The 22,488-nt window shown below is 40.1% G+C and overlaps 1 protein-coding gene across 2 annotated transcripts in view; it reads right to left on the bottom strand.

Moving 5' to 3' along the window:
• Positions 1–729: 729 nt before the first annotated feature.
• Positions 730–22,488, bottom strand: part of CCHR11.PART0H3orf20 (chromosome chr11.part0 C3orf20 homolog) — a 2,050,812-nt gene continuing 2,029,053 nt past the window's right edge. For both annotated transcript variants that reach the window (XM_044087635.1, XM_044087636.1), the window contains exon 19: positions 730–1,320. In XM_044087635.1, the coding sequence (XP_043943570.1) occupies positions 1,170–1,320 (151 nt within the window). In that variant the 3' untranslated portion in view covers positions 730–1,169. The remainder of the gene's footprint in view (positions 1,321–22,488) is intronic.

Genomic DNA, 22,488 nt, shown 5'->3' with positions numbered 1-22,488 from the left:
TTGATATTTGGACATTGCACTTTACTGCATTGGTTTTGCTAGTTTGAAGCAATGACACACAATACATTTAAATATGGAGACATATTTTCATAGTTAGAAGACAGAGGTTCAAGCAATGAGGTGAAACTGTCTTATCAATGAGATAGACAGCCTTGTTGTGATTTAACTAAACTGTGAAGTGAAAAGATCCCAAAATAAATATTTACAGAATTAAAATATGTAAATGCATTGGATCTTGAATGAAAATGGGACAGACTGATTAGAATGTTTCTTTGCTTTAGATCTGTTTTGTGACAGATGCCAACTTCTTTGTTATAGCAATGGACCCTGGACACTTTAAGCATGTCAAATGCCATTCTGATATACTGTTTCTAGGAAAGAACTGTGCTACACAAGAAAACAAGGCAACAGAAAATTCTTGACTGTAAACAGTACATTTATCTACTACAGCTTGTAATACGGACTCTGCAGTTGTGAAAAAGAAACATTTCACACACACACACACACACACATATATATATATATATATATATATATATATATATATATATATATATATATATGTATATATATATATATATATATATATATATATATGCAGGAAAATATGTCCCACCAACAATTTTAAATTTAGTTATCACAGCCCATTTCCTCCTATGTAGATACTATCAATGTTTTACACCATAAAGCAAGGTGGATGTTATGAAACATCCTTTTAATCAAGGCATGTAATTTACAATACTTTTTTATTTAAAGATTCTGCATCTATTTTTAGTATTTCTTCTTAAGTGCAGCTGAATCTGAAATTTTTTAGAAATGTGCCATTCCCAAAAGGTAATAATGTTCTTCTGTAGCCATAAAACAAGCAGGAACTCTACATGTATAAACAAACAGAGAGTTAAGTTAAACAGATGTGTACTTTTCTTGAGACTTACAGTTACAGGCTTACTCCTTATACGCAATTTTAATGTAGGAAGTATTATTTCTTCACAGTGTTTTACTGTCAGGATATCCCAAAAACCCAGTCTTTTGGTTAGATCAATTCCTTTCAGTGTGTGTATTTGTGAAGCAAAACACTTCACTCAAATGCACTGTTATTCACGTACCACAGTTAGGTGTATGGTTAACAGCTTTCTGGAAGTCATGCAGATCAGACAAAAAGGTATTCATTACACTCTAAGTTCATCTGGAGTGGAGATAGAATTTGTAAACAATGTTTCCAGTTTTAATGGTGACTGAGAAGATTTCTTGTGTATTTCACAGGGAGGGATACTTCTTTTGGACACTGCAGATATAAGAAAATCTTGAACAGATGTACACCTGAAACAGAAATGCAGAAGTAACAGCCATTACTCACTGAATACGTTTTGAAACTGCAGATGTATTATCTAGCCTGACCACTACAAAGTCTATTTGAATTTTTGTCTGTGTGTGTGTGTGTGTGTGGGGTGAAAACTCACTATGTAAGTTAGCAACCAATAAGGCATCTACTAGTTTTGAAGACATGATTTATCCAATTCAAAGTCAGAGGGAGTTAGAAATGAAATGCCAGTCCTTCATAGGAAGAACGTACATTCACAGGCATACTGCATATATATGTTACAGCAATTTCAGCCTTGCCAGTTTGGCTTCTATCAACTCTTTCGGATGTGGGAGGAAACCAAAGTTCCTGAAAGAAACCTATGTGGACCAAGGGAATACCTGCAAAGTCCACAATGAAGGCGCCCCAGCTGAGAACTGAAAAGAAGCACTGTGCTTCCCTTTAAACAGTAATTTTCATCAGTAATTAATCAATACCCTTTAAAATGTTCAAGAAATTTGATTTGTTTTGTTTAAACACCTTTATTGAATTATCACTTGTGACATAGGCACATTTACATTTATATAAAAGTAATCAGACTACATTAACTAGTTAGAATTAATCATTATGCTTCACATATACTGCTATATTAGCATTAATTGCATATGATACCTTACAGAGGATGGATACCTCTCTATTTATTTGGGTTTTATGTTTCTCAGCAAATTCTCATCCCCAAAATTGTTGGTGTATGTTTTGGTTTCATACAGTTCATCTTGCAATATCAAGATACAGATAACAGAATGGAAAAAACTGTTTTTTTTCAGGTATACTAAGCTGTTTCTTACCCTTTATACTTGTGATTAGCGCATTATGGATTCACCAACAATATGTTTTTGTCCTTTACATTTCTGTAAGTTACTTTTGACAAAATTACTCCACTGTCACCTCATCCAGTGTCATTGTTCATGCAATGAAAAAAAAAAAAACTTGGCCGCAACATTAATTATATCAATTTATATTGTATCATGTCCATATCAGGACATCAATGAGTCAGTCCAACAACCCTGCACTGCTTCCAAAACAGCTGTAGGAATCAGCATAGCCAGTGTTTTCCACTTGAAAAGACAAAATTTAATAATGCAGAGACAACAGCCACATTTCCTGGTCCATTTATTGAATTAGTTGGATAGTTAAATTAATTTGAGGTAAACAGATTGAACAACACAGGCCCTTTTTCATCAATGAATCTGTTATTATATCAAAAGCGCTGATATGTAAACACAAGTATAAACAAGAAAGTTCAGTTGTGTAAATCGAAGTTACCATGAACAGTAGATGTTCGAATGATCACTGCTGCAGTAGTCTTAGCTACATGGGTAATATCTTGCACAGGATGCAACAGCTGGCCAGCTTTCAGGGCACATTCCACACTTGGCTTTCATGCCAACAGAGAGGGAGGCTAAAGCCCTGAGAGGGCAATGCTAGGAATACAATAAAAAGTCCACGCCCTAGCATAAAAACACACACAAAATAAGGGGGTGCAGGGAGGGAGTTGCTACTTCAGCAGTGATCATTCACACATCTACTTTTATGGTAGGTTCACTTACAACAATTCTACTACATTCTTCATTTGATCACTGCTGCAGTAGCTTCAGCTGTATGGTTAGATTACAACAGCTTAAACTGACTGGAAGGAGGAGGGAGGATGAGGGTCCAGGAGCCCTTGGAAAATGGTCCAAGCAAAGCTTCTCCTAGACTTGGACAAGAATCTAGTTTACTGTGCTTTGCAAAAGTGTTCACAGAGGATTAAGTTACTACCTCTAGAATACTTCTAGAATCCAACATTTTCCAAAAAAACACAGATGAAGCCAAGACCATGGCAAAGTAAGCATCGGCCCTGTCCTAAATTGTTTTGCTGTGGTGGTTATAATACAGATAATAGCATGAGATAACCATTGTGTAAAATAGTTTGTTTTATCACAGGTTGTTCTTTTTCTCTTACCTTCATGAGAAATGACCAACTGATCAAAAGTTCTGAAAGATTATGTTCTGTCCAGATAATACTTGAGTTGTTTATGGGCATCCATGGTATGGAATTTCCTTTCTCCTTTATATTACATTCTGGAAAGAAGACAGGGAGAGAACTAGGCTTAAGGTAAACTTGTATACCATTTTAGGCATAAATGAAGGATTAGTTCTTATGGAAACCCCATCTTTGTGGAAAATGAGATAAGGATGACTCACTATGAAAGCCTGCAACTCAAATACTCTTCATACAGAGGTCAAAGCAATTAGAAAGAACGATTTTAATGTTAAGACCCTCAAGTCAGCCTAATAAGCTTGTTCAAATGGAGCAATATTTAGACCTTCTGACACAGAATTAAGATCCCATGGAAGAGCCACCTGTTTCCTAGGAGGTTTCATATACAATACCCCTTTCAAAAATATTTTTACATGAGGTTACATTGACAAAGGGAGATCCATGCACAGACTTGATGAAATAGTCAACAAGTGAACCTTGACTGAGAAGTAAGACAAGCCATAGGATAGTAATTCACATAAATACTGTAGAAATACAGACACACTTTTGTTGACACCAACTAGAACACCATTTCCATTTGTTAATATATGATTTTTCTAGTAGCATGCTTTCTAATCTCCAGATTGGGATGTAACCATAAACGTATGTAAATCCAGTCTCTGACTAAGCTTGTGGTAATTGCCCCTGGCCATTTCCAAGAGAAAGCAAAACCACTGTAGCCTGGGCTAAAAGGGAGTCATCACAAGTATGTCTGGGGACTTCTGAATCTTCTGAATGACCCTGTATAATAGTGGAAATAGTGGGAAAGCATACAGAAACATTCCTATCCAAGAAAAAGAAAGTGTATCTGTTTTCTGGGTCTTCTTTCACAGAGTCTTGGAGCAGAATTTGCCAAATGATTGCAGTGAGCAAAGACAAATACATTTATTTGAGGTGTTCCCTTCAGCTGGATCAATTCTTAGAACATCTCCTTATTCAGATTCTATTCATGAAGAGTCATTTCCAGAGAATCACTCTGGATGTCCACACCCCACCACCACCCCAACTAAGGAAACCACAGTAAAAAACCTTTCTAAAGCAAACTTCACCTTACTTAAGACAAAGGTGATAAGTTTCACAGCCCCCATGCTAAAGGATAACGCTGCCCAAGATGTAGAAACCTTTACAAATGCACTCTATGAGCACCTACAAGAATGCATGGATCGTGCCATCCGTAGCAAAACCAAGACTTGCTCCTCTAAGAGAAGGAAACCAGTTTGGTGGACCCCTGCAATAAACAGGCTATACAATAGAAGGAGGAAACTAGTTCAGAAAAAAAAGCAAATCCCAAGAAAGAAAGATATCCCTGATCAGTATCAGTAAGAAACTAAGGTCCCTCATGAAATCATCCAAGGCTAACTTTGAAAGAAAAGAAGCCAAGGATTCAAAAGATAACCACAAAGCCTTCTTTAGCTATGTTAAGAATCTAAGTGGCAACTCTCAGATATGCACTGAACTAGTGAAAATTGCACAAAATATACTGAGCCTACTGATATTGCCAACATCCTGGCAGATAGATTCAGTGCAAACTTCACCCCCTCTCACCTCCAAAAGGGCCCCCAAAAATCACAGACGCACAGGTGAAAAACAGCCCTTTCAAAAGCCAAAAACACAGTGTCAATGGGACCAGATGGTGTCCCAGGCTGCATCTTGCACGAACTACAGAATAAACTAACCCCCCACCTAAACATGCTGTTCACCCTCAGCCTCTCCACAGGCTATGTGCCCATAGAATGGCACACAGCAATGGTTATTCCTCTCCACAAAGGAGGGGCCACAACTGACCCTAGTAGCTATCACCCCATAAGTCTGACTAGCCTGGTCTGCAAGGCTATGGAGCGCATCATCATGGAACTCATTAACAAAGATATTGGGAACCTCCAAACACTTGACCCGACCTAGTTCGGCTTTGTTAAGGGCAGATCATGCCTACTAAACCTGGTTGACTTCTTTGAGACCATCACCAAGGCCATAGACGAGGGAAAGGTGGTTCACACAGCCTACCTTGACCTTGCCAAGGCTTTCAACACCATTCCCCACTCGGGTATTACAGAAAAACTCACCAGCCTGAACATAAACCGCTATGTCACGAGATGGGCTGCCAACTGGCTTACAGACAGAACTCACACGGTAAGAATAGCGGGCTCCAAGTCCTACTCTAAACCAGTCGCAAGTGATGTCCTGCAAGGCTCGGTCCTGGGACCCATACTGCTCGGCATATACTTCTCAGAAATACAGGCAAACACAGGAGGACTATGGCTAACCAAGTTCGCTGATGACTGCAAACTGGGAGCCATAACTGACTCTCCGGCTGACACGGACATCCTCTAAAAAGACCTTTCTGAGATGGACACCTGGTGTCAAAGTCATGGCCTCAAGCTAAATGCCAACAAATGCATAGTCATCCTGTTTGGGAAAAACAAAACACCCATGAATTACCATGTAGGTGGCAGCCCCCTTAATACAGAAGAGGTAATAAGAGATCTGGGGACCCAGATAGATAGTAATCTCTCCTTTGACAATCATATTGCCAAAGTAGTTAGGAAATCCTTCTACGTGGACCATCTAATTACTAAAGGGTTCGCATCTAGAAATAAAGAGGTTATAGTGCCCCTCTACTCGTCACTCATTAGACCCATCATAGAGTACAATGCCCCATTTGGGATGTACCTCACAAGACACTTCCAACAGCTGGAAAGATCACAAAAGTACCTCACCAAGAAGATTACTCGCCTCAAACATATGTCCTATGCAGCCAAAAGTACCTCACCAAGAGGATTACTGGCCTCAAACATATGTCGTATGCAGCCCAACTGAAAAAACTCCGGCTGTACTCAGTGGCATATCGCTTACTTAGAGGTGCTCTCTGCCTGACTTATAAAGCCATGTCCTACTTAGAATTGATGGACATGCTCCACCTAAAGAAATCCAAGTCAATGCGAGCCACGTGCTCTAGTGAGTTAAACCTCACCACAACAATAAACAGAACATGCTGGAGGGATAGACTCCTGTCACAGAGACTCCCCATGCTTTGGAACAAAATTCCAAATTAAATCAGGCAGAGCCCCTCACTAACACTCTTCAAGAGAAACCTTGACGAGTGGATGGGTAACAGAAAATACACCCCTGGAATCACTTCATTGGCTCTGCTTGACAGAGGATCAGTTAATTAATCAATGGGGCGGCGAAAGCTGACACACTCTGGCTAGGCTTATAAATGCCCTCAGGCAGATAGCCTAGTACCTACCTATGAACCTATTTCTGGTCCCACTCAACTTGTCTGCCATACAGTTTTGCTCTATCGGTATGTAAGATGCCTGTAGCATGAGATTGTGCAGAAAAGCTATGTCACAGGTCACCACTGTTAGTCTGCACAGAGGGTAATATAATTTGGTTCCCCCTTGTTTATGTACTGTATTGTTGCCTGTAAATGCTTGAAGAGGTCCCAGAGATCATAGATCAGTGAAAAAAATGAAAGCATTTGTAAGAGCTAGCATCTTTTTATATTTATGTGTTTTGGTCTGACTTTTTTGTTTTAAAGATACTATACTTTTATCTCCATAGACACTGCTACCAAAGTAAAGCCTGTGGCAACTGTTATGACTGATTGTGCTGTAGCAGGAAGGTAGAATGGGAGACTTGGATTCTGTGAAAATGAGTGTCTTCACCTCCAAATCTCCCTTCACAAATCCCACAACTGAAATTAGAAATTTCAAGGGATACTGATACTGGGACCAAAGAGATTTTAGCTATGCTGGATTTTTCTCACGGGGAGTCTTGCAAGAGTTATCATGAGTATCATAGATTTCATAAGACCAAGAATCCTGAGGAATTCACTTGCTGAGACAGTAGTCTAGGTGGAAAAACACAGGAATAGATCTAAATACAGATCAATTTTCTCCTGTGGAAGAAAAGCTCTTTGAACAGAGGTGTCCAGGAGAAAAAAATTGTGAAATACTCCTGTGAGAATCGGTTAAACAAGACTCCTGTAAGTTCTCTTGGAATCCCAACCTGTGTAGATCATTTGCCCAACTGAGAGATTCCTGGCACTTTTAAAAAAGACTGCCAAGGTAAGGAAATCATCAAAATATGGAAAAATGTGAACACCTTCCAGTCTGCAGTAGGCTATTACATGAGACAGACATTTTGTGAATACCTATGGAGCAGCAGATAGACCAAAGGGTAATGCAGGAACTGATAATGCGATACAGACACAGAAAACCTTAAGAAATGACAAAACACAAACCAGGAAAACCATAGGAAGACTGAACAAACCCATGAAATAATCCTGCTGCAGTAAAATGATGTGGAGACTTGCAGAGACTGGTAGAAGAAATACTTTATTCAAAAATAAAAAATAAAATATCAAAAATAAAACAGTCATGTGCTAAAAAAGCACCAATGAATGGGACCAAACTAAATGGGATCAATTAGCTACTTGATTATCCAAGCGCAGCCTTCCAAAGTTTTCTGGTAGGAAAAATCGTAAAGTCTGAATATGTAAACATTTTACTTATTTGCTTCTACATGTTTTTTTGAGCTTGTAGCCCACTCCTGTGTGAAAAATATGCTTTACTGTCCAATGGAATCGCTGAACAGCTGCAAAGTGTATTCCTTGCATGCAGAAAAAAAAGATTTTTAGAAGTTTTTATCCGTTTCAGTTATATGTCTGATTATCTGAACTACCCTAGCCCCCAATTAGTTCAGATAATCGACTCTCTACTGTAATTGAAACAGCCTCATTAAGCCCAGGAGATGTTGTTGCATCTAATTTAAGTTCCCATTCTAACTCTCTTTTGAACAAATGTGTTTTATTTTTGGTATTTAAAGATTTTTTTTGTCTGTGTTAATGTCAGTTCTGATGAAGTCCTTGTAAAAATAGGATGAAAGTGCTTAACTGTTTGATTTGAATAAAGTATTTATTTTACCAGTCTCTGCAAGTCTCTATATCGTTTTACTGCAGCAGGAATGTTAAACCTTAAGAAATGTCTAAAAACTGTATGTATAAGAATGTGATGATATGCATCTTTTAGATTTAAGATCAGTAGAAAACTCAAAAAGGGGAATAAGGAGTACGAAGTCTTGAAGAGAGAGAACATTTTGAACTTGAGAACTATCACAAACTGATTCAGAAAAGAAAGATCCAGAACTGGTCTCTAAAAATCTTCTCTTTGGCACCAGAAGCATCCTGGAATAAAACCCTTCCCCTAACTGGGGTGGAGGGACAGCTTCTCACCCCCTGAGCATGCATATGCTGAGTTACAAGAGGGAAAAGAAGATTCTGGTCTGGCAGGTGAAGACGAATTTCCCAAAGTGGAGGGAGAGACTCCCACTGTCATCTGTAACCTTCATACAATACACTCATAATACATCTGTCTGAAGCAATCTGTTGCCTAAGACAGAAATGGAGATTCAGACTTTCTAGAAGGATTAAGTGAATGCCAGTGTGAGTCAGCTGAAATAATTCATACAGTCATTTAGACTTATTAGACTATCATATGTTCTGGGGGGGGTGCAACCTTTCTGCCATTGCTTTTTAAACCTTTGCTCTCCAGCAGCTTGCTGCGGCTGTTTATTTTGCTTGTTAAAGAAAGTAGTGGAGGGAACACTGAATCCCTTGGCAAACTTAGAGAAGGAAGGCTAAAAAATATGAGAGATCTGTTGAATTGTCTTAGTCTTTCATCACAGTTTTTAATGACCTCTGCAGCAGGGGTTCCAAAACTAGTTCTCCATCCAAGGGAGAATTCAAACTCTCAACTTTGACTACTCTAAGATGTTTTGTTAGGAGCACTGGAAGTGGCATCACCAGAATCATAAGCAAATTTCAAATTGTGGATAGTCAATTGAGAGACAGAAGAAACTAAGTTGCACAAAGCAGATTTCGCCTCACAGGAGGAAAGATATGCCAAAATATTCCTCATATTCTCACAAAAGGTAAGCATAAGCTTCAACACGAGCTTGACAACTGAGAATTCTAAAAACAAATGTAGAAAAATGCACATTTTCCCATATTTACCAAAAGTCTTTCCAACCATATATTTAACAGCAGCTGACTTCACTAAAACAATAGTTGCTGGGTCAGATCTGGTGTGAGTGTATAAAAATGACGAACACTGAGGCACTTTATAAAGTGTTTCTTTTTTCTTGAGGGCAGCAGGCTGTGACAAAAAAAACTCCAAAACAGACAGAATAGGATAATCTGTGACTTCAGAATCATTCTGAGGTTCAAATTTTGAATCTCTTCAAAAAGTGAAGAATCATTTTTTTTTCTTTTACATTAAACACCTATACAGAAGGGATCAAGATCTTGTACTAAATCCTGAGCTAAGCCCAGTAAATTACTCCTGCCAGGGTAACTAAGATGGGAGTAGACATATGTTTAAGTTTTTGTTTCTCTTTGACAGGAAAATCTGAACAGTCCTACTTTTGCTAGCAAGAACTTCCTTACAGAAAAGCACAGCATTCCCTGCCCCTTTTCCAAGGACTGGCAAGAATGTCATTCCTTTTCCCACCAAGGGCACTCCAGCAGCCACAGGTTGCATCTAATCCCTGGTCCATGGTGGCTGTAGGGAATATAACAACTGGACTCAAGGAAAAGCATTATTGCTCCAAGGAACCAGCTTTGGCCATAGCAAAATCACCCACCCATGGCCACGTCATTTTATTAGCCTGCTGTGGTGGCAAAGGCTGTTTAACAATATTTTTCTTTTTCTTTTTGTGGCAGGAAAAAGGTAGAACTGAGGACTGGAAGGTTGTTCTATGGTTAAACTGAAAAAAATGCTTGATTCCCAGGGAAGCCTTGCCAATATGTAAAAAAAGTAACTCCTCCATTAAGACTCAGTAAAAAGTACTTAAAACACTTAACCAAACCCCAATGTAAAATTACACGTTTAGCACTGAAAAAATAGTTTTGTTTTAACGACTTTTTACTGCAAACGTAAAAAAGTAACATTCTTTGTTTAAAAGTGAAAAAAGTCATGTGACAGTCATTATTAGCCAAAATTAATATGTTTTACAGAAAAAACTATGATTTCTGTCATAAAAAGTAAAGTAGAAATGTTTTTTTTTTTTCCTGAAGGGAATTTCTCTGCCCAGCACAGAGCAAAGTTAGCTGGCCATCGATGCTCAAAAGAAAACTCTTCAGTGGCAGGACAGCTTTGAAGGGATTGGTGACCAAACCTGACTTTCAGTCAGCCCACTCCCCGGCCAGCATGTAGGGTGCCCTGAAAGCTTTGGAAGCTGGCCAGTTGTTGTATCCCATACAGCTAAGGCTACTGAAATAGTGATCAAATGAAGGGCATATGTACAGAACAGAAATTAAGCAAGAGTAGCACAAAAATTGGACACATAGTAAGTAAACTAATGTTATACATCTTACTTTTTGGCAGAAGACCATAACATGGTGCACAGATAACGTACAAACTCATCCAATATCAGCATAATTGGAAATTGGCTATTCTCTGACAAGTGCAAAATTTGATAGCTTAAACTCTTCAACAACCTCCAGTGCACAGACACAGACGTACACACACACACACACACACACACAACACGCACGTGCGCGGGCACACACAGTGCTGAAATTTGTCTCCAAATTCATTCCTTCCAAGCATGCTGTCATAGCAATCTTAGTGAGTGCAGTAGACTATGTATATATATATATATATATATATATATATATATATATATATATATATATATATATATATATATATATATATATATATGGATCTACTTCACATGACTGAAAACTCAAAATACTGAATTTCATTTGACTGAGACCACAATACCTAATTTTCAAAATACAGAAAACTCAATTTGACTGAGTCTCATTATACTGAAAGCTTATAATGCTGAATTTCAAAATACTGAATATGCACACTTACAACACCAATGACTAACTCTTTCCAAAACTTAAAAAATACCCCCACACCTATATATACTAATTTCAGGATTGCACTACAGTAGGGAAAAGGCCATATACTTTTTACTTACCTTACAGTACTGTAATGTGACCTATAACCTGTACAATTCAATTGAAAAACAAACAAATATGTTAGGGAAAACAATATAAAAAATTAAAAAAAAAATGTACAATAAGCTGGTTGCATAAGTGTGCACACATTTAAACTTAATACTTTGTTGAATCACCTTTAGATTTAATTGCAGCATTCAGTTTTCTTGGGTAGGAGTCTATCAGCATGGCACATCTTGACTTGGCAATATTTGCCCACTCTTCCTAGCAAAAGCGTCCAAATCTGTCAGATTGCGAGGGCATCTCTTGTGCACAGCCCTCTTTAGGTCACCCCACCGATTTTCTATTGGATTTAGATCTGTGCTCTGGCCGGGCCATTCCAAAACTTTAATTTTCTTCTGATGAAGCCATTCTTTTGTTGATTTGGATGTATGCTTGGGGTCACTATTGTGCTGAAAGGTGAAATTCCTCACTTTCTAGCAGATGACTGAAGGTTTTGGGCCAAAAGTGATTGGTATTTGGAATTGTTCATAATTCCCTCCACCTTAAAGAAAACCCCAGTTTCAGCTGAAGAAAAGCAACCCCAAAGCATGATACTGTCACCACCATGCTTCACCTTGGGGATGGTGTCCTTTTGGTGATGCAACATGTTGTTTTTGCACCAAACATACCTTTTGGAATTGTGGCCAAAAAGTTCAACCTTGGTCTCATCAGACCATAACACATTTTCCCACCTGCTTTTGGGAGACTATGCATTTTTTGCAAATTTTAGCCGGGCCTGGATGTTTTTCTGTGTAAGAAAAGGCTTCCGTCTTGCAACCCTACCCCGTAGTCCAGACATATGGAGAATACGGGAGACTGTTGTCACGTGTAGTACACAACCAATATTTGCTACAAAATTCCTGCAGCTCCTTCAGTGTTGTTGTAAGTCTCTTGGCAGCCTCCCTGACCAGTCCAGTTCTTTGCAACATCACTGTTGTCCCATATTTTCTCCACTTTTTGATGACTGTCTTCACTGTACTCCATGGTATATCCAATGCTGTGGAAATTTTTTTGTAACCTTCTCCTGACTCATTGATACCTTTCAACAATGAGATCCCTTTGATGCTTTGTAAGCTCTCTGCAAACCATGGCTTTTGCTGTAGCAGGCAACTGAGTAAATGTCAGGAAAATCCTACTAAGACAGCTGAACTTTATTTGGGGTTAATCAGAGTCTCTTTAATTGATGGCAGGTGTGTAGCCAAGAAGACTGAATGCCGTAATTAAATCAAAAGGTTCTTCAACAAAGTATTAGTTTAAGGGTGTGCACACTTATGCAACCAGCCTATTATATGTTTTTTTTATTTTTTATATTTTTTCCCCTAACAGATTTGTTTGTTTTTCAATTGAATTGTACAGGTTATAGGTCACATTAAAGGTGGGAAAAGTTTTGAAATGATTTATTGTGGTCTCATTTTTTTATATCACAAAAACTTGGCATATTAACAGGGGTGTACACATTTTGTATCCACTATTTATCAGTAGGGTCATGTATTCTGTAGTCAGCTGTATATATTCTTGGTATAGAACATTGTAAAGGGAGAGGCATTTATCAGATAGTTTTTTGATAAGATCATACAGTTTTAAACTTGAATTGTGGGTGAGAGATTCTTCAGAGAAAGAAGTAGCCTCATAATCTGACTGTACACTGAAGCAAAGTAAGATGCTATAGTTCTGAGCTACTGGCACACACTCGGGATTAGGAAAGAGAGTAGCAATGCAGGGAAAATACTTTCCTGTTGATTCGTTGCTACCAGTCCAGAACAGTTTAAGATTACAGTATGGCATACCCTGTATAATGCAGACAAATGATTTTACCTTCTCTTTTGACACTGGTTTCTTAACTGTCATAGAAGGTCAGATCTTTGGCAGAAATTAATTTTTGTAGTCTTTCTGTGTAATCTCCCTATATGTTATTGCCTTTTTCCTATAATGTTAGACAGTCTTAGTATTTATTTTTTTACCATATATTTTATAAGGATATATTTGTTAAATACACTGTGGAGTTGATAAGAAGTACTGGTAGTGTCAACAACAGAATTTAATGCCAGCATATCTCTCTACCTGTTTACATCAAAAATCTGGACAAAGGCCCATGAAAAGTAGGTACATCTCGCCAAAAATCTGGTCCCTAATTAACATAAAATCTGCATGCTTAACAAAATGATGCAAAATATTAACTAGATTAAATGTGCATAAAACTATAATTAATGCCATTTTTGACTGACTGTAACCTTATGTGATTTACCAGAAAGGGCATAAATATAAGGCAAAAATTAGAAACTTTCCAAAAAATCAGAGACAGCTGAGCGATTTGACAAAACAACTAATAACTGCAAAAATCCAAGCTCCAGCAGTGTAAATGTGACTGGTAAATGAATAAAACATGCTCTACTAGGTTTAAAACTAACAGCCCTTTAATCATGACAACTCACCTGGTATACACATATTACATAATGTTAACATAAGCAGAGACAATTTTTAAATCATTACTCTTAACTCGTTTAAAGTTAATAGAATAACAGGTTTTGTATCAACATGCAGTTCCTGAATATCTGGCATTATTGATGGACTGTAACCTACACTGATTTTCCAAAAAGGCCAAATATATGAGGCAAAAAATCAGTAACATTATGCAAAATTAGATACATTTGAGGGATATAATTACACAGCATTAAGCTAAGCTCCGGCCCCTACATTCCTCTCCCTAGTCAAGTTGTTCTGCTGCCCTTGGAGGTTACCGTCTTCACCTCACTTATCAATCCAGTGATTCTGAACTGTCTCTTCTCATCCTGGGATTTCTTCTTCCTTCTTGGCCTGGGTCTTTTTGTGTGTTGAGAAGGGCATGACTCTTTACACTTTTCTCCTAGTCTGACAGCATCTGTCTTATGACCAACCATTCTGTAGTCACGTTTGCACTTCCTTTATTTCTAAAAAGTAGAAAATACAGTTGCTCAAGACCTACTTATCTGTAACAGTAGATATTAGTAGAACACACAGCCTTAATGTCATTTGGGGTAGTACTGCCCTGCTACTCTCCTCGGGCAGTCTACTAAAACTCAGTGTCTCTTCTACTGTCTGTCTGTGGATGTGATAGACCAATCACCTAGCAGTACAAGGAATACCTTATAGACAGGATAGTTTCAGTTTTCTAGGAACGAGAAAGAAGAGAAGATGGATACACAAGTTTTGCAAACACCTATTGATCTAATACCAAAAACCACACACAAAATAGTAAAGGCCATGCAGCAATGCTCAGTGGCAATCCAAATAGCAAACTATGTACATCCAAAAAACAGGATGGTTGGTGGGTATGCCAGTAAGGCAGTTTCTGCTACGAACATCTACTGTTACATATGAACATCTACTGTTATAGGTAAGTAGGACTTGCACAGTTCTACTATGTTCAACTAACAAACTGCCTTACTGGCATTTGGGTAGATTCCCAAAGCTTACCTACCCTGGAGAATGCCCCTAGTGAAGCCTGCTCTGGATATAAAAAAAGGCATCCATCTTTTAGTGCTTTGTAAAGGTATGGACAGAAGACCAAGTCAACAATACACCACTGAAAAGGAAAAGAATTTGGATGAATGCAACTTTAGCTTGTCTGGATTCACCTTTCCATGGTGGATGTAGTAAAAAATAATACTAGAGGACAACCAACGTGCAGTGCTTAGCTGAGACAGGTTGACCCTTCTTTGCCACTGTGTAGGAAATAAAAAGCCTTTCAGCCTTCCTAAAGAGTTTCATTCTGTCAAAGTAGTACCTGAACTGCTGGGGCACATCCAAGGTATGAAGTATCTTCTCTTCCTATTTTTTAGGTTCTGAGAACAACACTGGGAGACAGACCGATTGAGAGTGGATTTTAAGACCACTTTCAGCTTGAAAGCGGGGTTAGTGCATAACACAACCCTATCCTTATGGAAAATAAGGATATGGTAAGGTTGTCTCACTGGCTTGCAGCTCAGATACGCACCTTACAGACTTCAGAGCAATAAGCAAAATAGTTTTCTGTGTTAAGAGCATCAGATCATCCTGAGTGGCAGGTTCAAAAGGTTGTAAGGTAATTTCTTCCAGGACACAGATGAGATCCCATGAAGGAGGAATCTGTTTGTGAGGGAGTCTCATATGTGATACTCCTTTCATGAACTGTTTTATCAAAAGAGAAGAAGAGGGGGATTCATTGGCAGGCAAGCTGAAGTGGCTGCTAAATGCACCTTAACGGATGCATACGATAAGCCATCCTGAAGTAGCTCACACAAATATTTCAAAACCAGAAGGATGTTAACCTCAAGGAACTCTGTGTTCCCATTTAGACACCACTTAGAAAACGTCATCCATTGTAAACATAACATTTTCTAGTAGAAGGTTTTCTGGTCTTCTTTAACAGCTGCTGCACATACTCATGAAACGTTTAGCTAAACAGAGTCAAGACTGAATCATCCAGGCTATCAGATGTAGTTGCTCCAAAGAGAGAACCAGGATGGCCTGGGCCAACAGGGGTCACCACAATGATCTTTGATAATTTTTTCTGAATCTTCAAAAGTACCTTGTAAATCAGTGAAAAGGGTTGAAACACATACAGGAACAGTCTAATCCAAGAGAACTAGAATGCATCTGTCCTCTAAGTATGACTACAAGAATGCCTGGAGCTCTTCTCTAGCTGTCTGTTATGAATGGAGGTAAACAGATCTGAGGTGTTCCCTGTATCCGGACATTATCCTGAAATACCACTGCCTTCACCTGTCACTCGTGCACATCTGCCCAGGATCTGCTTAGTCTGTCTTCCACAATGCTTTGCTCTGATGGGATGAATGATGCTTGAGGAGCCAGAGAATGCTGTAATGCCAACTCCCAGGCCATCACTCCCCAACCAAAACAGATGGTATGACCTTGTACCCCCTTGTTTCTTGAGGTACTACATCACTGTGATGTAGTTAGTAAACACAAGAGAGGACCTAGAGTCCATAGGTGGCGAAGGCCTTTCAAGGTGTGGATCACCAACACTTCATTGATACTGATGCACTTCTGGGCATCCTTGGGCCTCCAAGTTGCTTGCACTTGTACTTCAATTGACATGGCTTCCCCAGCAAAGTCAGATGAATCTGTCTGTGCAGACTGGAATGGAACAGGTAGGAAGAAGGGACATCCTGGATTGATACTCATCTCTACTACTGTAAATCTTGTCTAATGAAGGCCAGCAATGGGAACTTGGACTCCAGGGAATGTAGGTGCTGAGTCCAACAATTTTGCATATACCACTGAATTTTTCCTCATATGGAGACAGGCCAGAGGTAACAAGACAATCTTGTACACCATCATTCCTAAAATTTTTAGGAAATCTCTTGCTGAGGTGAAGTTCCTCCTGGAGAATTCCAGAAACGTCTGATAGGACAGAACCTTGTAGGACATAATCTTGTCTTCAGGAAGAAAGGCCATTCTTTTGTCAGTGTTAATTAAGCACCCCAGGAAGATGATTCTTTGTGAAGGTGTCAGGCACGACTTCTGAAGGTCCAGCTAGCGCCGTAGCTGGGAACGTAAGGTTGAGACGTTCTCTAGTGATTCCAAACACCTGGATGCAGACTCTGCAAAGATCAGCAAGTTATCCAAGTAAAGAAAATGTGAATACCAAGAGTCTGGTGGTGAGCCACTACCAGAGCAAGGCATTTGGTAAACACTCAAGATGCAGTGGATAGCACAAAGGACACTGCAGAGAACTGGTAGTGCAAACCAGCCACAACAAATTTGTAAAGACTGCAGATGCATCCTTGAAGGACATCTGGTAGTGCAAACCAGCCACAACAAATCTTCGAGATCTCTTGAAGTGATGAGGAATGGGGATATGATGATATCTATCCTTCAAATCCAGGGTCACCATGAAGCAGTGGTCTGATAAAAGAGGAAGCAATGTCTACAGGGTGAGCATCTTTTGCTTGGGGACCATGACAAAAGTATTCAAAAAGGATAGGTCTAACATCAGTCTCCACAACTGCTCTTTTTTTTGGGGGGACCAGGAATATTCTGGAGTAGAAACTTTTTATTTTCTCTCCAGAGGAGGGACTGGCTGTATGACCCTTGACTCCGGCATTTTCCAGCATAAAGAAGAGTATAACAAAATCTGGTCTGGTGAGTGAGGTGGAAGGAAGAGAAGCTATCTTGGTATCTTACATGTTAGTATTTATCAGGGAAGCAGTACACTGTAATTAAAGAACTATGTTGAAATGTCAACTTTTTTGTTGTGTTTTCTTCCCTTTAATCTAGCTCCAAGACTCCACTAATCACAAAATTATTTAAGTACTTCACTCTGTTTTTTTGTCTGTACCTGAATTTACATTCTCTCTCTACACACAATTTTTGCTGTCTGTGGCGTCTCACATTATTTACTTTTAGTATCCATCACACATTATCTTCTACATCATGTGGTCACACTAAAACTCAGTATGTAGGAGAGGGGGAAGTTTAATATGATATTTAAAACCTGATCAAAACAAATTATGTCACTATTTTATTCAGTCATTAGGTAAATAATGATTCAAATCATTTCAGCTCTCAATTTGCCATTCACAGACACTTGCTATAAGTACTAAATGATAGACCAGTTTACTTGGCCTTAAAACAGGCAAAAGCAAGTCACTGAAAAGCTTTTTCTACCAGAGTATTTAAAACTGATGAAAATTCTCTTTAGTTGCTTGATGCTAATAACATTCAAAATGGCGTTATACCAAAAGCAATGAGACTCTCACTTTCACTCAGAAAAGGCAAAACTTCATATTGATGCCACTAATAGATCAGTGGGCATTCTATGATCTTACTGTATCATATAAGGGGAACAAATTCTGCAACTGCCCACATCAAAGAGTGTAGGCATGCTTATAACCTACTGCCTTATTTATAGTGTGGTTTTAGGCATGACAAAAGCTCTAAGTGCATGTTAAGTGGCTTAGTATGCTCAGTGCTCAAGGCTTCTGCACATTACAGCTCCGGGGTCAGGCATCCCATTATATTGTGTAGTATTTGTATGCCCCCATCTATATAAACATTATTTATTTCATTTTGTTTTTATGGGAACGTACGACTGGGCATACAGTCCCATTTCTATTAGAGGCCCGGAGACAAAAGCTCTGTTATTAAAAGTAATTATACATTGCATAGATAAAACAATCAAAGAAACAACTACACAGAGATGACTTTACAGTTAAACTGAAATTACAGAGAAAAAAACATCTAATACATTATTTGCAGTATTTTCAAGGACAAAAAAAGAGATGAATTATTTCTTATATTTTTTAACAGTAGGTAGAAGGAAAAAGAAAGTCAATTAAACTTTTTTCAGATACTTATAATTTATATCTATAGCTATATATCTCTCTTTATCTGTTTATCTTTAGACACACACACACACACACACACACACACACACACACACACACACACACACACACACACATATTCTATTTATATAAATATGTATCATCTTCTTCTTTCGGCTGCTCCCGTCAGGGGTCGCCACAGCAAATCAACTGTTTCCATTTCTTCCTGTCTTCTGCATCTTGCTCTGTCACACCAACCACCTGCATGTCCTCTCTCACCACATCCATAAACCTTATCTTAGGCCTTCCTCTTTTCCTGTTACCTGGCAGCTTCATCCTTAGCATCTTTTTCCCAATATACTCTGCATCCCTCCTCAGCACATGTCCAAACCAACGTAATCTTGCTTCTCTGACTTTGTCTCCAAACCTTCCAACCTGGGCTGACCCTCTAATATACTTATTCCTAATCCTGTCCATCCTCATCACACCCAGTGCAAATCTTAACATCTTCAGCTCTGCCACGTCAAGCTCTGACTCCTGTCTTTTTGGCAATGCCACTGTCTCCAAGCCATATAACATAGCTGGTCTCTCTACCCTCTTGTAGACCTTTCCTTTCACTCTTACTGGTACTCGTCTGTCACAAATCACTCCTGACACTCTTCTACACCCACTCCATCCTGCCTGTACTCTCTTCTTCACCTCTCTTCCACACTCACCATTACTCTGAACTGTTGATCCCAAGTATTTAAACTCATCCATCTTCGCCACCTCTACTCCCTGCATCCTCACCATTCCTCTATCCTCCCTCTCATTCACACACATATATTCTGTCTTAGTCCTGCTGACCTTCATGTGCCAACACTCTCAATCTTTGGAGACCACTCTCCCCCTCATTCCATGCATAATGAATGAGTTTCTTTGGTGGGCAGAGGCATGCACTCAGAACAAAGGCCTTCCCTTCACCTACCTTTCTCAAGGCCAGACTATCACCACAGATACTTCAGACCTAGCTTGGGGCACTCACTTAGACACCCGGTGCACCCAAGGCTTTTGGGACCTCAGGCACCTTCACTGGCACATCAACCTAAAGTAAATGATGGCAGTTCACAAGGCTATCACATCCTTCCAAGACTACCTAAATCCAGGAGTCCTCCTCATAAAAACAGACAATACCACAGTCATGTGGTACATCAAGAGGCGGGGAGGACACACTCCTACCCTCTCTGCTGACTAGCCATGAGCCTCTGGCAGACAGCCTCCTCCACGGGCCTAGACCACCTGATAGCCCAGTACATCCCAGGAGTAAACAACACCCTAGCAGACCATCTAAGCAGAAACTACTTAGACCCCCCCCTACAAGCGGAAACTCCAAAAGGGGACATTCCTCCAAATCATCCAGGCCTGGGGGACACCAGAGGTGGGCCTCTTCACCTCACAACACAACAATCAGCTGCACAAATTCTGCACCAGGGAGTTCCACCCTCTGGCTTGGAAAGTGGATGCTCTCTTATTCCAATGGACCAATCTCTTCATTTATGCATTCCCCCTGCCCTTACTCCCAAGAGTACTGCTCAAAATAAGGCAGGAAGGACCAAAAGCCATCCTTATAGCACCAGATTGGCCCAGGCAGCATTGGTACCCCTTGCTGCTCAGCCTGACCAAGGAGCCTTACAGGCCCCTGCCTTTAACTGCAGACCTCCTGACACAAGCCAGAGGGTAGATTCTGCATCCAAACCTACACACTCTCAAACTTTCTGCATGGCTTATCCCCCAGGGACCGGGAATAATGCGCAGTTGAGCAAGCAGGTCCTAGACATTATTAAAGAAGCCAGAAGGCCCAGCACCAGGAAATCTTACTCAGAGAAATGGAAAAGATCCAACTCCTGATGCCTATCAAAAATTCACAGCAGCTCCCAGCCATCCCTCCCACTTATTCTAGACTACCTAGTCCTAGTGGAGCTACTTAACAAGGGCCTCTCCTTTTCCTCCATTAAAATCCACATCTCAGCCACTTCAGCACACTTTCATGATGAACAGCCTGTCTTCTTTCACCTTTTGATTAAACAATTCCTCAGAGGTGTATCTAATATTAGGCTCTCTAGAAGGGCACCCACTCCAGCCTTGGACCTACACCATGTCTTAGAAAAACTGACATTGCCTCCCTTCGGACCAGCTGCATCAGCAGACCTAAAACACCTTTCCTGGAAGACTGCCCTCCTCTTGGCTATTACTTCAGCTAAGAGGGTGTCAGAACTCCAAGCACTCATGGCCACTGGACCCTTCTTTATCTTCCATGTACACAGTCTCTTTTAGGACTAATCCCTCATTCATGCCAAAGGTAGTATCAGATGTGACCCTAAACCAGGCTATACAGCTCCCCACCTTTTTTCCAAACCCTCAGAATAAAGGGGAGAGAATTCTGCACACACTGGATGTGCAGAGACAATTAAGATACTCCCTGGACAGAACAAAGTCCATTAGGAAGACAGATCAACTGTTGGTTGGCTTTGCCCCAGGGAAAGAGGGGAAGCCTATCTCCAAACAGACCATTTCAAAATGGATATCTCACTGCATACATTTCTGCTACACTTTTCATGGAAAAGCTCCTCCTAAATCTATCAGAACACATTCCACTACAGCAGTCTGTACTTCCACTGGCTTCCTTAGAGGAGTACCCACCAGGGACATCCTGGAAGCTGCCACTTGGACCTTGGTCCTCACCTTCAGCAAACACTACCACCTGCCCCTGTTCTCCAGGGCTCGGGCAGGCTTTGCCTCTGCAGTCCTGCAAGGCATGCTAGCTCAATCCTAGGAATTTTGTACTTCCATCCTCCCCTTCCTCAGCTTTGGGAATCCTCCCACAAGTGATGACTGCAACAGTGAAACATGAAGAACAAAGTACAGTTGTGTACACTTACCATAAATGTAGATGTTCGAGTGTATTCACTGTTGCAGTCCTATTTTCCTTCCCACCTGCCCCCTTAATCTTATCCTTTTTGGAGATTGTCATTCTTGTGGCCTTGGGCCACCAGGGGCTCTTTAAAACATTTCCTTCAAGGGGCTCCTACAGGTTAGGGCAAGAAAAACTGATGTAATGGTGCCAGCTGCTCTCCTTTATACCACTGATGACCTGACATCAGTCCACAGGTGACAGCAGCCAGCACAGGGGAAAGGCTTGACTCTGGTATTCGGGCTGACCAAGGACTACCCAGCAGGGATAACCCAAAAGTGATGACTGCAACAGTGACTACACTCGAACATCTACATTTATGGTAAGTGTACACAACTGTACTTTCTCCCAGGTGCTTAGGATGAGATTTGCATAGGTATGGGCCATTTTTGCCTCAATTGCTATGCCTTGTGTCTGCTGGTAGATTTGTTGAATAAACACAAACTAGTTGTAAGTTAGGACTACCAGATTCAGTACTTTTACCATTTGTCTTCTCTTGTGGCCCATGCGTGTGTGTTTGTGGAAGCAGCCACACATCATTTTGGTGCCCTCTGGGGGAGGAATGCTGGTGTATAGCTTTACTATGTCATGGGTAACGAGCATGTGGTGGGTAGGCCCTGGTTGGAAATGGTGGGGTTGGCGGAGCAGCAGCCATGTGTCTTTGAGGTAGTAGTGAGACTGTTGTACCACTGGGTTAAGCAGGGAGGCCAAAGATTCCCAAATGTATTTGGTTTTGGTACGTTTTGAGGACACAATGTGTCTGAATGGTGGGTTGGTGTGTTCTTGTGGATCTTGGGGATCCTGAACATCCTACTGAGCTGGGAGTTGTCT

This window comes from Protopterus annectens, chromosome 11.part0, assembly GCF_019279795.1.
Source record: "Protopterus annectens isolate FY-2018-M chromosome 11.part0, PAN1.0, whole genome shotgun sequence".
Classification (NCBI taxonomy): domain Eukaryota; kingdom Metazoa; phylum Chordata; order Ceratodontiformes; family Protopteridae; genus Protopterus; species Protopterus annectens.
This window is presented reverse-complemented; position numbering and strand designations above follow the sequence as displayed.